We start from the raw sequence: 15,397 nt of genomic DNA, 5'->3' as shown, positions 1-15,397 counted from the left end.
TAAGCCTGTGTTTCAGGCTTTTCGTCAACAGGACCAAGGAAGAGCCATGCAGATCACTTAGTGTTTGGAGGCATAACGCTAATCAGGATGTTAGTGGATTATGAGAGTGATGTATGTAATGCCCCGGGAATACATCTTTATTTGGGCAAAGACATTATGAAATTAAAGGGGCAGAGCTAAGCACTGCCTGTCCCAGCCTTCTTTTCAATTGCAACAACCTGAATGTCTTGTCTGTGCTGGTGGATTATTAACAGAGGTTATTGGTCTCCATGGCAAAACAATTGAACGATTGCACAGAACGTAATCTCATTTATGGGGGAGCAAATAAAAAAAAAAAAGACACAGATTCAGGGATATAAATGTCCATTGCCACGGAGGGCCTGCTGTAGTTGGGAAGTGCAGTGTCTCCAAGGTTCAGAAAGCTCTGACATTTGGTCCCAAATTTCTTATTGAACACGGTACAGCCGCTGGAACGCGCTGCCAAAATCCCTGAGGAGATCCGTACAGCTGGTGGTGAGGAGCCTCTGATCTGTGCTTTACTGTGACGCCCCAGCATGTGTACAGGGGGCTGTGCCAGGTGCCTGGGGGGCACCCTCATTCCCCTGGCTGTGTTTGGTGTCCTGGCAAATATCCTGTTGTTCTTTCCTGGAGGAAAGGTGGTAGATGACAACAGCCACCTTTCAGAAGAGGTGTGGTACTTCGGAGGAATATTGGGAAGCGGAGTCTTGGTGAGTAGAGAAACCTTAACGTTCCCACGAAGGAGAATCCCCCTGCTTTCATCCGTTTCTCATTCAGCCCTTACTGCATGAGATGCCATTCTGAAGCTAACAACCTTCATGTGATGAAAAATAGTGCCCTAATATACTTCCCCTTTCTATTCGCGGAGAGGACAGCTTGGTTTACTAAGTGGTTCATCCTCAAACTTGGGCTGGAATCAGTCTAGGACATTTGAGCCCAGAGAACCAAGCTAACAGCCACTTGATTACTCCGGCCAACCCTGGCAATAAGAATTAAAAATAGAGCTGGGAGGTGGTGGTGCACGCCTGCAATCCCAGCACTTGTGAGGCAGAGACAGGTAGATTTCTGAGTTCGAGGCCAGCCTGGACTACAGAGTGAGTTCCAGGACAGCCAGGGCTACTCAGAGAAACCCTGTCTCAAAAACAAAAACAAAAACAAAAACAAACAAACAAAAAAGAACAGTGCTTTGTACAAATGGATTGACCTAGAATGAAGAGATGCAGAAGCTGCAGCTTAGCCCTCGTTCAGGAACTCACAGCTTCTTTATCATCTTATTTCTGATACGCATGGGACGTCCAGCTTGTCGTAGTGGAGGGGCTCGCGTTTTATACACTGAGTATAAATATATCCTTGCCATAAACCCACCCTGTAAATGAAAACGTATCAGCTCTTAAAAATCTCCTCACAGAAGTTGACCAAATGGAACCCCTATACTCCAAACTGCCAGGAGCCATACTGGCTGTTAAGTCTTGCCTGCCCCCGTAAGCCCCTGAGACCTGAGGTCTTTCCTGGCAAGAACAGATGTGGGCTTCGCTTCATCCCAGAGCCCTAAGCGCTTGTCTTCCTGGCAGATGATCTTCCCCGCGCTGGTGTTCTTGGGCCTGCAGAAGAACGACTGCTGTGGATGCTGCGGCAATGAGGGCTGTGGGAAGCGATTTGCGGTGAGTCATTACTACGGGGTTGGCTGGCAGACTCTCTGGGGTCCGCTGCCGGCTTGTGCTGGGCAGCATGGGTGTGAGAAACAAGTAATCAGCCCCAGCCAAGATTCCTGGGTCATCTGGTACATGATTAAGCTCTAATTCTCACTGATACCGAATGATAAGAATAAATACATTAAATTCTTTAGCTTTCGTAGACGTTTTACAAGTACACGGAGATGCCAGGGCTTTAAAACCAGAGTGAGGCCCCAGAAAGAAGGAAAAGATGGGGCCTCAGGTTTCCCTTTGCCACTAAGAAAACAAGAGACGCGGGGACATGTCTGGTTCTTTTTTAATATTTCCCACAACATCTTCCCCTCCCTAATAGCCAGCTGAGCCCGGTTCTTCACCATAGCAAAGGGCATTCTTTATGGCGGCTCTGTATTTCCTGCTGCTGTTCAGAACCAGCCTCGGGATTTCATTCTCTTCTCCTTTCTCGTGTTCCCATCCATCTTTTAGTTGGTGAAGCAGAGGCTAGGGAGGTACTAATGTTCCCAGGGGAGCCGGAGGAATGCTGGAATGTGGGTCAGGTCCCATTTCTGCAACTTTGGGCAAGACACCAAGTGTAGGATAAGCAAGTTGGACTGGATCAGAATTCCCTAGATATGGGCCAAACCCCGGTACAAAGATACACGTATCCAAACAACAAAGAATGTTTTCTTTTACTTATCCTCTAGATGTTTTCATTTTAGGAAGGAAAGAAATTCTTATTTTGATGGGGATAAGTCTTTGCTGTTTCTAAACCTTCAAATCTCCTTTGTAACAAAGGAGGAACAAAGGAACACAAGGGTATTAGATGACTAAGATTTAATAACACTGTGTTCATGTTTGCTAACAATTTCAGTTTTTCTTTCAAAATTGTGATACAAATTAATAAAACAGTTGGCTTAAAAACTATCAAGCACTTGAGCGTGTATGATGAGGCAAAAACATAGTGGAGGTAGAACCTGGGTTTGATGAAGAGTAAAGGATGCTTCTGCTCCAGCTTCCCAGAATTCGTGTTCCCATCCCGGAGGTTCCCAGGCCCACTTTACATTCTAGAGAGTCTGTCTACCCAATCTGAAACAGAACCGCCTTGGCATTTCTTTCTCATCAACATCTGTTGATTTAATCCAGAAAGAAGGTATTTACTAAGCACGCACGAAAGGCTACTGTGCTTGGTGTATTATATGTATACTGTAGTTTCTCATGTGACATCACATCGTTCATAGAACATTTGCCTTCTAGAAAACCATCGTAAGTACTGAAAATAGTCATTTCAGCATTCAAAATTATCATTTGCGAAGAGTGTAAGAAATAGCAACAGTGCATTTGATATAATTACGGGTCAAGTGTTCTATATAATTGATAATATTTTCATATTGAGTCTAAAGGAAAGGAAGTGCTATATAACTCTTTTTTCCCATGAGAGCATTTATAATTTGTCGATTTGGAAGATAAATGGGAGATAATAGTTTGAAAAACAATAATTCCAATTAAGGAATATGAATGAAAATAAATAAAAACCATACTTGTCTTTAAAATCTGTCTTTGCATTTCTGATGCTGAGGAGAGTGGGATAATGGCTGGCCAGTACAAAACCACAGGGGGGCAGGCTTGCTTGCGTGTTCCCAGGTTTCTCTATAACCACAAGCAGAAGTGAAAATCATGTCAGAAGTATTATACAAAACTTTAATTTCATTAGATTTAAACACAGAGTACAGCAAAAAATTCATTTGTACCCAGCACATTGAGCAAACATGTTCTAAAATATTTGGTCTGATCAATATATATTATCTACCAGGGCTCCTGAGGACTCCAGGATAAACCCAGTATCACTGGTCCTCCAGGACAACCATGGCCTGTGCAATGTTGGTATGGCCTGTCCTGTCTTGCCTACGAACTAGGGTTCCATACTGGGTGCTTTGTGGAACCTGGTAGTGTCCTTATCCCCCCTCCGAGACCATGTTTATACTTCAAGGCCTGTGCTTTATAGTTGTACTTCTTCTGTCTAGAGACTTTGGAACACCAAGTGAGATATGTGATAGGCATTTTTGTCAGACACACACACAACTGTATCATTTAAGCACTGCGGGGTACCTATCTGAATTATTTTTATAAATACTCAAGGCAATTCCTTACAAATGGACACTGCCCAGTTATCGATGGAGCTCCAAGAAACCCTGCCAGCAGAAAGATCTGTGAGCAAACCCACAGAAGCCAGAGTGGCGGTTCCCTCCACCCACACTGGCATTGTTATGGCTTTCTAGAACATTCCCCAAATGTTAACTGAGCCTGCACCATTCTTGCTCTTCAATAATAAAAAAGCAGGAATTGGAAGGCAGGAGCAACAGGATGTGGTAACTGTGGAGATAAGGTGAACCTGTAAACTGTAAACAGCCTTGAAATCATCTGCTTCACAGTTACATTGTGAAGCCTGGGAAAATGAATCCAATGGTCTCTGTCTCTCTATGTGTCTCTATACCTGTCTCTCTGAATCTATCTCTTTGTGTCTCTGTCTGTGTCTCTGTCTCTCTCCCTCCCTCCCTCCCTCCCTCCCTCCCTCTCCATCCCTCTCTCTCTCCCTTCTTCTCTCTCTCTCTCTCTCTCTCTCTCTCTCTCTCTCTCTGTCTCTCTCTCTCTCCCTTTCTCTCATCTAACCCCCCAACAGGTCCCTGTGAGGGGAAGGGAGACAGAGGTTCAGGCTCAGCTCCAAAACTCTCTGATTAATTAGGCTGAAATGAGCCAGGGAAAGAGGGTGGGCAGGTACCGTTCAGGGTGGCCTTTGAAGCCCTGTCCCACATTTGTTTTTAGGTCACTACCTCTTTTTCCCATGCCTTGTCTGTTTGGTCACTGCCCCCTGAACTCTCTTTAATCTTTCAGAAATGTGCATCTCCCAGGACCCAGTGAGACAACTAATTTTATCAACTCAGTTTACTTTAGGAAAGGGCCATTTAGAAACCTTGGACTTGACTCAAAGTTAAGTGTCGTTAATAATGGGATGGAAAATGGATTGGTAAGGAGATGGCCGGAAGCAAGGCAGACATCAAGGAATAAATCCCTACATCCCCACCCCAGGCAGGGCAATGTGGTTGACATTTGGAAGAAAGATCTTGGTGTCATCTTAAGGCAACTGTGTGCAGTTGAGCACTTCTGGTACACAGCTTAGCACTGCTCTCTACAGGCAGATCCTGAATATCCAGCTCTTTATTCCTTACAGGGGCAGCCAGATTGAAGGGAATTTAAGAAAGGCATTACGGAAGAATAGGAGGGAGGAAGGATTGCAGGCCTCCAAAGGGGATAGGAACTCCACAGGAAGACCAACAGAGCCAATCAACCTGGATTCTTGGGGCTCTCAGCGTCTGAACACCAACCAAAGAACATACATGGGCTGGATCTAGGCCTCCTCACACATATGTAGCTTGTGTGTAGCTTTGTCTTCATGTGGGTCCCCAACAACTGGAACAAAGGCTGTCCCAAAAGATGTTGCCTTTATGTGGATATGTTCTTCCAACTGGGCTGACTTGTCTGGCCTCAGTGGGAGAGGAAGAGCCTAGCCCTGCAGACACTTGATTTATGAGAGAAGGGGGATACCCAAGGGGCCCTACCCATTCAGAGGAGAAGTGGGGGTGGGTGAGAGAAGGATTGTGGGAGGGGGTGACCAGGAGGGCAGCAGTGAATGGGATGTAAAGTGAATAAGTAAAAAAATAAATAAATTTTAAAAAAAGGTAATGCTTTTAAAGGCTGCATTATCATGAAGTAATAACTTAATGTATGGCTCTACATTTCTCTGTTCTCTTTAAAATCGATCTTCTTTAGATAGGAAGGACACCCAATAATGAAATAAGTATGTACCATGCATAGGCCATTAGGTTTAATCCCTAGCACACCAAGTATTTAAAGGCAAAACAAAGTAGAAAAGTAAATTGCCCTGCTGTAACATGGGTTATGGTCACGATAACTGTTAACTTTGAAAAGACCGTACCAGAATCAGAGAAAGGGGTCACAACATTATTGTGAGGATAAGGAAGAGAAGTCTCAGACAAGTGTGCTAGTGTCAAGGTCATACAAATTCTAGACAAATGCTTGCCAGCTGACAACAGTGCAGAGTACCAGGAGAGTGTCAGGGGATTTCTAGACTTTCTCAGGCTTAATCCTCACAAAAGCCCCTTGCATTACACAAGGAAGTCCTCATTTTACAAGTGAGGAAAGCTAGTCTGTACATTAAGCTTCTGATTGTAATCCACATAGCTTTCCCAAGCAGAGCCAAAGGGAAAAATAAAGGATACTACTGTTTTTAGAGAAAAGCAGTTGGGCTTGCTGTATACTGTAATCCCAGCACTCAGGAGACTAATCTCCAGAAGAAGGATTTCGGGAAGGGAGGAGGGTGAAGGAGAGAACCAACTTCAGGTAGCCTCTATAGGTCTCTTGGAATGGTTGTCAAGTCGGAAGAGCCATGCCCACCAGAGGTATATCCCTCACACACTGCCATTCCCCACACTGTGAACACTACGTCCCCAGACCACACACTCTTCCACCCTTTTCAGCTCTATTGTCCTTCCCATGTGTTCTGTCCAATATCCACACAGAATAAATGGCCAAAGACACACTCTGAGGAATGACAGACCTCAGCAGGACAGCGTAAGGAATCTGTATACTTTTGCCTTTCTCCCTAGATTTTTGCCTTTTGAATTTGTAGAAAGGGAGGCAATGGTACAATAGTTAAAATATTATAGAACAGTCATGATAGATTAGTATGTACTAATACTAAAGTATTGAGTATGTTGTAGTGTCACAGAAATTTTCCTTAAAAGGGCACAAAGATCCCTGGTGTCTTCTCAGTGACTGGCATGCTAGGCATTATTTAGTAGCTCACACTATATTTTATTTTATTTTATTTTATTTACATTTTAAATGTCATCCCCTTTCCTCGTTTTCCCCTCCAAAAACCACCTATCCCATCCCCTTCCCCTGCTCACTAACCTCCCACTCCCGCTTCCCTGTCCTGGCATTCTCCTACACTGAAGCATCAAGCCTTCACAGGACAAAAATATGGAACGTTTCACAAACTTGCGTGTCATCCTTGCCCAGGGGCCATGCTAATCTCTGTATCATTCCAACATTAGTGTATGGGCTGCCCAAACGAGCATGCTCATAGTATCTTAAACCCTGAGGATTATCTGGTTCTTCTAGCCGGATCACTAGTCACTACTGAATAGGTTCTCTTATACATTAATTATTATTGTTGAACCTCATCATACAGAAGAGGAAATGAGAAAGAATGATTAACTTCTCAAGGTCAGGTGGGAGGAGGCAGGACTTAGACCCAGGTCCTGCTACCTGTAACTCATACCCATTTGTGGTCATGACACATTAGTGTTCCTCTTTTCTATTTATTCCTTTCAGGGAGATAAAGAATCCTGAAGTATCAATGGTAGGATGAATGTTCCCATGCTGGACTCCAAAATCTGGCAGACAGTACTCAAGAGGCACCACCTCGGAAGCTGTCCCAAGTCCCAAGCCTATCCACTTTAAATATTATCATTTTGGGAGTGGCTATCCTACCATAATTAATCTGATCTCAGTAAATTATTTTTTAATAAAAGAAGTTTTACATAAACTCTATGATAAATCAGACTTAACCCATACTGGTTTAGGACAGATCATATCTGTCTAGGCATGGTGGCACAGACCTTTAAATCTAGCACTTGAGAGAGGCAGGTACAGGAGGATCTCTGTGAGTTCTTGGCCAGCCTAGTCGATGTAGATCTTATATCAAAACAATAGAAAAATTTAAAATATCATATATCTCACTAGTAAATTTAACAATTTTAAGACATTTTTGTGTGATATAAATTAGAGCAACATATTGTAAAGTGCACCTTTCTCTTTGTGAATTGCCTATTCTGTAAGATTATAAAAATTAGAGTGTTTGTTTTATTTATTTTACAATGGGGTATTTCAAACTGAAACTCAAAAATACGATCTATAGCTTCCTGAAACAGTAACCTAATATGTACACATACCATTGTGTACCAGACAGTGTGGCATTCCTCAGTCAATGAATGAGCACATAACGGGAGTGAAACAAAAGGGGATGCACAGGACACAAAGCTTCACTCTTGTAGCGCTCTAAGTTTCCCTTGTAATAACAAGTGGCTCCTACCCTACAGCCTTCATGTTTAGCATCAGGCTTGGCAGATATGCTGAATGGCGTGACTGGACATAATTAATCTCTGCCTAGCCTAAGAGCTTTGTTGTCTCTCTTCTTTCAGATGTTCACCTCTATATTGTTTGCTGTGATTGGATTCTTGGGTGCTGGATACTCATTTATCGTCTCAGCTGTTTCCATCAACAAGGGTCCTAGATGCTTCATGACCAATAATACATGGGGATACCCCTTCCACAATGGGTAAGGCTCCACTGTACAATGATCGCAATGGCGTGGTGGCCTCTCCATCATGTACTCCCCGCATGGCAACCCCGCAAGGCAAAGCTGGCTGTGCAGTTGGGACGTTGCATAGTTTTCACTTCTCATTGTCCTTTTGACAAGTATCAGAGATGTAACTGGAAGAGGATGCCTCAGTTTTCTGGAGAAAAATTGTTGTGTCACATGTCACATCCAAACATTAGAAAATTGTATTAAATATTTTTGTCCTCAAGGAGTGTAGTAGCTAGGACTAGAAGTCAGAACATCTAGATGCTTGGTCTTCAATAGCACAAGCAAAATCTGCCTACTGCATAGTTACCATAGTGATAGTCCCAGCAGAACAGATGAATTCTGCAATAGTGAATTGAATTCCACAATTCTAGCAATTTCCGTACTTTCAGGTTCTCACTAGCTGTCTGTAGCTTATAGCTGCTCATCTGAATACCAAACATATAGAACATTTCCATTTTGGTCCATGTGCTGTTAGATAACTACACTCTATCCTCTGAGAAGCTTGGACCCTTCCTTATCTGTTCATTATCTCAGACCCTCTACTTCACACAGTGACTGATTATCACTGGGAGACAGGAAAAATAGCCCTTGGATATTCTAACACATAGAGAATGGGCCCATTAAACAAAACAACTCTACAGTATACCAATAAACAGTTGTCCTTCATCATCTACGCAGGCTCCAGGGCATCTATAGTTATTGATACCCAATAACTTTAGCTTTGCACAGGCTAGCACAGCATTTGCATATTGTGTATAATCCTTGATGCAATGTAAATGCAATGCAAACAACTGATACACTGTTTTGCTTAGAGAACAATGACATGTTCATTACAGATGACATTTTATCAGCTGTTTATGACCAAGCTTACATGTGTGGAACTTGAGCATGCAGAGGGTTAGCCGGATGAACTGAGACTCCTCCTTCTTCATTTACAATGAAATCCTTAGAAACTCCAAGAATTATCTTCAGCTGAGGAGGTGGGAGGCACTGGCTCTGATCTGATAGTCTTGGTGCGTTCACTGGCATCAAGTACCTCAACCTTATTCTCACAGCTAACCAAGTCGAGATCAGTGTCATCTTCACATCACACACAGTGATTCCAAAATGTTTCTTTTACTGTGGAAAGCCCCCATGCCTTTCAGCGAACTGGTGAGACTCCATTATTGTGGGACTGGATTGAGGAATCCATTCAGACACCAGCGGGCTGAGCTTTCTCTTGAGGTAGCTCAGGCTCTCTCCCCTAGGAGAGTCAGGCAAGCAGTGGATTAAGTCTTTCTGATGGACACTTCTGCTATTGATTCCATCTGCAGTGTTACCATAGATTTTTGTGGTGCTCTGCTGTATAAAAAAAAACATTGCCCTCCACAAACTTATTGTCACTTAGCCTAAAGTCGAAAACAAAGGCTAGAGAAACGGAAATACAATAGGGCAAAGTACTACTCCAAAGTGATGCTGATCAGGAAAGACCTCTCACCCGCCTCTAGAATAGATGAATTGACATCCTGCTTGGGATAGAATAGAATCAATGACCACGGTCTGGAGAGTGACCATTGCCCTGTAGAAAGCAGCAGTGTGCTGTCTAAGGTACAAGCAGGAAAACCTGTTTCAGAGCACTGTGTTATTGGTGCTTGTCATGAGGCCTGGTCTCACCATCCCGTCTCTCGGATGCTTCCAGTGCATTACTCTCCTGCGTGCTCTCATGTGATGTCACCCCATGTGTTCCTCACAGGGACAGGCAACTCACTCATCAGCAGGGTTAGGTGATGGCTTCATAGTGAAAACAGCACAGAATCAGCCTGATAGGAAGGAACAAGATTTCAGATTCTCCCAACTCTGTTCAGTGTAGAAGAAGAAAGTTTCCAGAACTAGGAGTAAGGAAGAAAGGCAAAGGTTTCCATGGTGGCTTCTGAGATTCCAGCTTGGACCATGAAACTCACAAAGCGGAGGACTGCAGCACTGGTTTGCTTGGAAATGTTTGCTGATGCTGGTATTAAAGGAGCAAAGAGTAAATTTTATACACCACGAGCTCCGTGTTACAGACACATCCTAGGGGAAAGAGAGCCACTGGGGACACTCCTGCTTTACTTCCTGTTTTCTTTCCTAGACAGGATCTCATGGGTCCCAGGTTGCTTTAAATATGACAGGTAGCCAAGCATGTAAGCAGGAAGCCCTGTGTGACCCCAAACCACTAGCTGCCATCTATAGGGAACTATACTTCCCATTTCTCCCTCAAAATAACACACCTTTAGATTGCTGCAAGCTCTCCTTATGCAGAAATTTAAGTCTTTTTCTGTGTGGAGTTCCTGTATGCTAACAGAAACTTGAGTTACATTTACAATTTGATTAAAGTCCAGTCTTTTTTTAAGATTTATTTTTTTATTTTGATATGTGCACTCATGAGCTCACAGGTCACTGTTCAAGGTGCTCATGTCTGCATCCTCCACAAGAGTAGTACAAACTCTTAATTGTGGAGTGCTGAGAATACAGCTGTGAGTGATCACACCTGGTTTAGATGCTTCCTTTTAGTCATGTGACAAGACCTGTCTTACATGGCTTTGGATGGCCCCTTGATAATTTACGGCAGTAAAGTCGGACTTTAATGATGGTACCTAGGATGAAGGCCCTCAACATGGATGCGGTGCATACCTGTGGCAGCTTCTCTTCTGCTTCTTTATAAATGTGTGCTTCTTTATAAAAATGTGTGTAAATGTGTCTATCCATCGTCTTGACCAGCTCACCAGCATTTCTCTGTCATGTAGTAGTTTGTGACTAAGACAAGTCACTTAATGACCCTGTGCCTCCATGTCCCCATCATTCACAAACAAGGGCGATGTGCCAGAATCCTTGTTTGTGGAATGGAAGAAAAGAAGTCCTTAGTTTCTGTAAGCAATAAAGGGGTGAAAGTATGAAGTGTCCAGGACAGCATCTGCATGAAAGCCCTACACAGTGAGACTTGCTTGGGTCCTTTTTATTGTTATTAAAGGGTATCTCATCATAAAGCTTGTCTTGCACAAGAAAAATAGTAATGGCAACTTTCTAGTCTAGGGAATCATATACATTTAACAAATGTCTCTCTCCTCCCTGCACCCCTGTCACCTGTAGTGATTATCTTAGTGACCAAGCCTTATGGAGCAAGTGTGAAGAGCCCCATAATGTGGTCCCCTGGAATCTCACCCTCTTCTCCATTCTGCTGGTCATCGGAGCGATCCAGATGATTCTCTGTGCCATCCAGGCGATCAATGGCCTCCTGGGAACTCTCTGTGGAGACTGCCAGTGCTGCGGCTGCTGTGGGGTAAGTTAGGATTCCATTGTTTCTTCTCAGAGCAAAGGAAGGGCAAGTCAGGCCACCATCTCCAGGTGTTGAAGGGTAGTGTGCATGGCTGCCTGGGGAAAACCTAGCCACTCCCTAGTTTCTGCCAGCTAATCCAAGCAGCACAAGTAGTGAACAGTATTATCTCATGTATAGTGACCACACTCCCTACCCTCACACCTAGCTCGATCTCTCCCACTCCCCTTCTCCCTCTCCCTCTCCCTCCCCCACCCCCTGTCTCTGTCTCTCTGTGTGCGCGCACTCACATTTACACAGGGCCCTGAGGAAGTGTTTGCCAGAAGGGCATGTTCCCTGTAACAGCACATTACTTCCGGCTTCCAACTCTCACTTTCTCCAGTGAAGAGAATCAATGTAGAACCTAAACGATTTCTGATACAAGAAGAGAAAAAAGGAAACTAGTCAATAAGACTTTCTAAATTCCATCATAAAATATCAATGTCAAAATATAAAAAATAAAAACAAATCTATAGATAATAAAACAGTCAAATTATTTCAATACACAGTCAAATTAGATTGAGCAATTATATATCCCCACACATTTATTATAAATATATTGAGACATGACTAAAATAGTAACTTTTTTTACATTTCAAATAAGCAATATATACAGATGAATGTATTATGTATATGTATATATATATATATGAAAATATGTGTGAAGACACATACACAAAAATATATGATAACTTAGAAAGTCTCCCTCCCTCCCTTGTACTCTCTCAGATTCTCCCAGGTTCTCACTATATATATGTAAAGCTGCAAATTTTCTTATATATCCTCCCAGTCTTTTAAAATTATTTTTATTTGCCAAGTGTGAAAAAATATTCTTACTAAAACTATAATAATTTTGAAAACACTAGACTAAGGGTGTTGACAGACTAGCCCATTGATAAAGCTTTTCCTAGCAAATATGAGGCTCTAATCAGCACCATGTTGGGGAGGTCATTTGAAAATAGAATATAAAACGTACATGTTACATAATATACAATTTAAAAAACTAAAACTAATAACTAAGAATAGAAAAAATCCAATAAAAGTGCTGTCAGAATTATTTTAAATGAAGGCTTACCTTTTCTTCCTTCTAAATTTAGTATTGCAAACTTTAATACTCATATATTGTTTTGAAAATATAAAAAAAAAGTCTGTACTGCCAAGATGGCTCAGTGGGTAAAGGCACTGGCTGCCAAGACTGCCAACCTTAGTTCAACCCACAGGACCCACCCAGAGGAAGGAGACAGCCAACTTCCAAAAGTTTGCACTGATCTCGTCAAGCAATTCACACACACACATAAATAAATAAATAAATAAATAAATAAATAAATAAATAAATAGTAAATATTCAATAAACAAAAATATGTTTTTAAATGTAAGTCTGGTTCCAATTCCCAGAATCCATAGTGGAAGAAGAAAACTGGCTCCTGAAAGTTGTTCTGAGACCCTACACACTGTAGCACATATGCACACACCTACAATACTATAATACTATATGCTATATGCTATATGCTAAATGCTATATACTATATACTATGTACTATGTACTATATACTATATATATATATATATATATATATACATACTATAATACTATATACTATAATACTATAGTAAATCCAGTTACAGGAATCTGATGCCTTCCTTTGGTCTCTCCAGCACGAAGCACAAAAGTAGCACACACATATTCATGCAGGCAACAGACCCATATGCATAAAACAAAAATAAATAAATCTATAAGAATATTGAATGTGTAAGAATGAATTGATACTTTCTAAGCCAGCTAAAGTGATAGTCATATTTTAGCTGAATGGTGCATTTTCTTTCCAACTTTATTAAAAATAGATTTGCTTCACAGGAAGATAGTAATAGTTCACTAAATCTAAGGACATCGGTCCATTAAAAGTACAGCCATAAATAAATGCCAGTGAATGAGTCTCTTTGCTGCATTTAATTTGCCAAGACTGTACTTTAGCGATATAATGACTAAATCATGGATAGCAGGAAGACAGTGGGCAGATTCATGGTTTTCAGAATGTGGACACAGGGAATTGACTACAGAGGACGAGTCACCAGAATTCCATTTTTCTTTTCTTCTTTCACATCCTCCCCTCCAACTTTCTTACTTTGAAGCAAATCTACAGATAAATCAATGGGACACTCAATGCACACCAATTTCTCTCACCTGTGTGCAAAGTTTGTCAGTGATTGCTCCCCTCCCTTTCTGAACTCTTAGAAAGTGATTTGTAGACTGTGAAACCCCATTACTGGGTATTTCAGTCCCAAATGCCATCACACAAGTCCTTTCTTTTTTTTTTCTTTTTTTTTATTTGATATATTTTTTTATTTACATTTCAAATGATTTCCCCTTTTCTGGTCCCCCACTCCCCGAAAGTCACATAAGCCCCCTTCCCTCCCCCTGTTCTCCCACCCACTTCTTCCCACTTCCCTGTTCTAGTTTTGCCTTATACTGCTGCACTGAGTCTTTCCAGAACCAGGGGCCACAAGGAGTCCTTTCTTGTGGGCAGTTTGCCTCTAATCCAGAGGCGTCATCCCGACCCCAGGAGCACAGTGTGGAAAGAACCCACTACTACATCTGCTTGAGGAAGCTGGCTGACTTCTCAGCATCCTGCTTTCCCAACTGCCTGTTGCCTCGATTATACAGAAGGCATGCAGGCCAACTTTGGTTCAGTCAAGCTGAGAGCCCTCAGAGCCTTTTAAAACGTGATGGGTGGGAGTATTCCTTAAAATCCAAGCTGGGAGATCTGGGTGGGTGGTCAACTAGTGATTATCTATAAAATGGGAGATTAGCTCAGTGTGTACTAGAGGGTAATAGCTACAGATTGATTTTTTGCACTCATGACACTCAGCAAATGATGCTTATAATTGCTTAATCCCCATATAAAACTCGGGAGGGAAACATAGGCTGGGCTCTGAATTCAAGTCCTCACACCTATGTATTTTCACTGTGGCTTTCAACAAAGCACCCTTTTCACTAATTTACTAACAAATGATCCAAACAAAAAAGCTTCCGTGCCTATAACCGAAAACAAGTAAGCCACAGATTTAATTATGAACCTAAGTCATCAAAGTGCTGAGAGCATTCAGTGGGTAACCCACTAATGGGCAAGCTGTCAAAAAGCAGGAGTGGGGAGGGCTAGATCAGGGAGAGAACTGAAAAAAAGAAGGACATCTTAATTAATTTTCTTTTCCTGCCCTCTAGGGTGATGGACCAGTCTAACAGGTTCTGATGAGCTGCACAGTCTACAGTACTGCAAGTGGGAAGAAAGGCCCCAGGCCCAGCCCTGCCCACATGTGTTGCTAATTCCTGTCTGGTTCCTCTCTGCCAGAGCTTGGGAGGCCCAAGAGATCCTTTTCTCTCTCCAAACAACTTAGCTCAACCTAGAAATTTGGTGGACTTGTTTTTTTTTTTTTTTTTTTTTCAAATAAAAAAGAAAAGTTAGATGACTTTATAAATTAGGTCCTTTCTTGAATTCCAGAACAAGTTCAAAGCAGATTTTTTTATGATTTCCCATAAGAAAAGCTAAAATAGACAAGATCACTTGTCCTGCCGTTGTCTCTTTGTATATAAAGATGTTCATACTTCAGGAATATTTGCATAGCTTAAAGGGATAAAACATTAAAATGAAAACCAGTTTTTCAGGATGCATAGGTAAGGAAAGATTGCTATAATATATATAATTTTTATGTGAAGCCCGTTTTGGCTAACTTGTCTGGACTACTTGTAACTAGTTTTATGAGCCTGTCATAATTTTCCAGGGTTCCCATATGTATATTAAATTAATTAAATTCAGAATTAAAATAATAAATGTGTGTCTGGGGGCACTCACATGTGAATTATGGATGAAGAAGAGAAAGAATGAGTCCTACTTGCTTGTCCTTTTTCTTTTTATAAATGCATTCTTTTTTTGCTTT

General features: G+C 41.9%; 1 protein-coding gene and 1 pseudogene across 1 annotated transcript; one reads left to right on the top strand and one right to left on the bottom strand.

Annotated features, from left to right (window-relative positions):
• Positions 1-416: 416 nt before the first annotated feature.
• Positions 417-14,868, top strand: Tm4sf4 (transmembrane 4 L six family member 4). Its single transcript, XM_052178720.1, has 5 exons — positions 417-728; positions 1,590-1,679; positions 7,970-8,106; positions 11,242-11,431; positions 14,685-14,868. Exons 1-5 carry the CDS (start codon positions 555-557, stop codon positions 14,700-14,702), a joined length of 609 nt encoding a protein of 202 aa, XP_052034680.1. The 5' UTR covers positions 417-554; the 3' UTR covers positions 14,703-14,868.
• LOC127683829 (uncharacterized) lies at positions 6,741-6,834 on the bottom strand (annotated as a pseudogene).
• Positions 14,869-15,397: the final 529 nt, after the last annotated feature.

The sequence above is a fragment of the Apodemus sylvaticus genome, chromosome 4 (assembly GCF_947179515.1).
Source record: "Apodemus sylvaticus chromosome 4, mApoSyl1.1, whole genome shotgun sequence".
Lineage (NCBI taxonomy): Eukaryota > Metazoa > Chordata > Mammalia > Rodentia > Muridae > Apodemus > Apodemus sylvaticus.
This window is presented reverse-complemented; position numbering and strand designations above follow the sequence as displayed.

Coding starts and splice junctions, on each gene's coding strand:
- Tm4sf4 (XM_052178720.1), top strand. CDS start 555: ATGTGTACAGGGGGCTGTGCCAGGTGCCTGGGGGGCACCCTCATTCCC. Junction 729..1,589: donor TATTGGGAAGCGGAGTCTTG/GTGAGTAGAGAA, acceptor TCTTCCTGGCAG/ATGATCTTCCCCGCGCTGGT. Junction 8,107..11,241: donor GGATACCCCTTCCACAATGG/GTAAGGCTCCAC, acceptor TGTCACCTGTAG/TGATTATCTTAGTGACCAAG.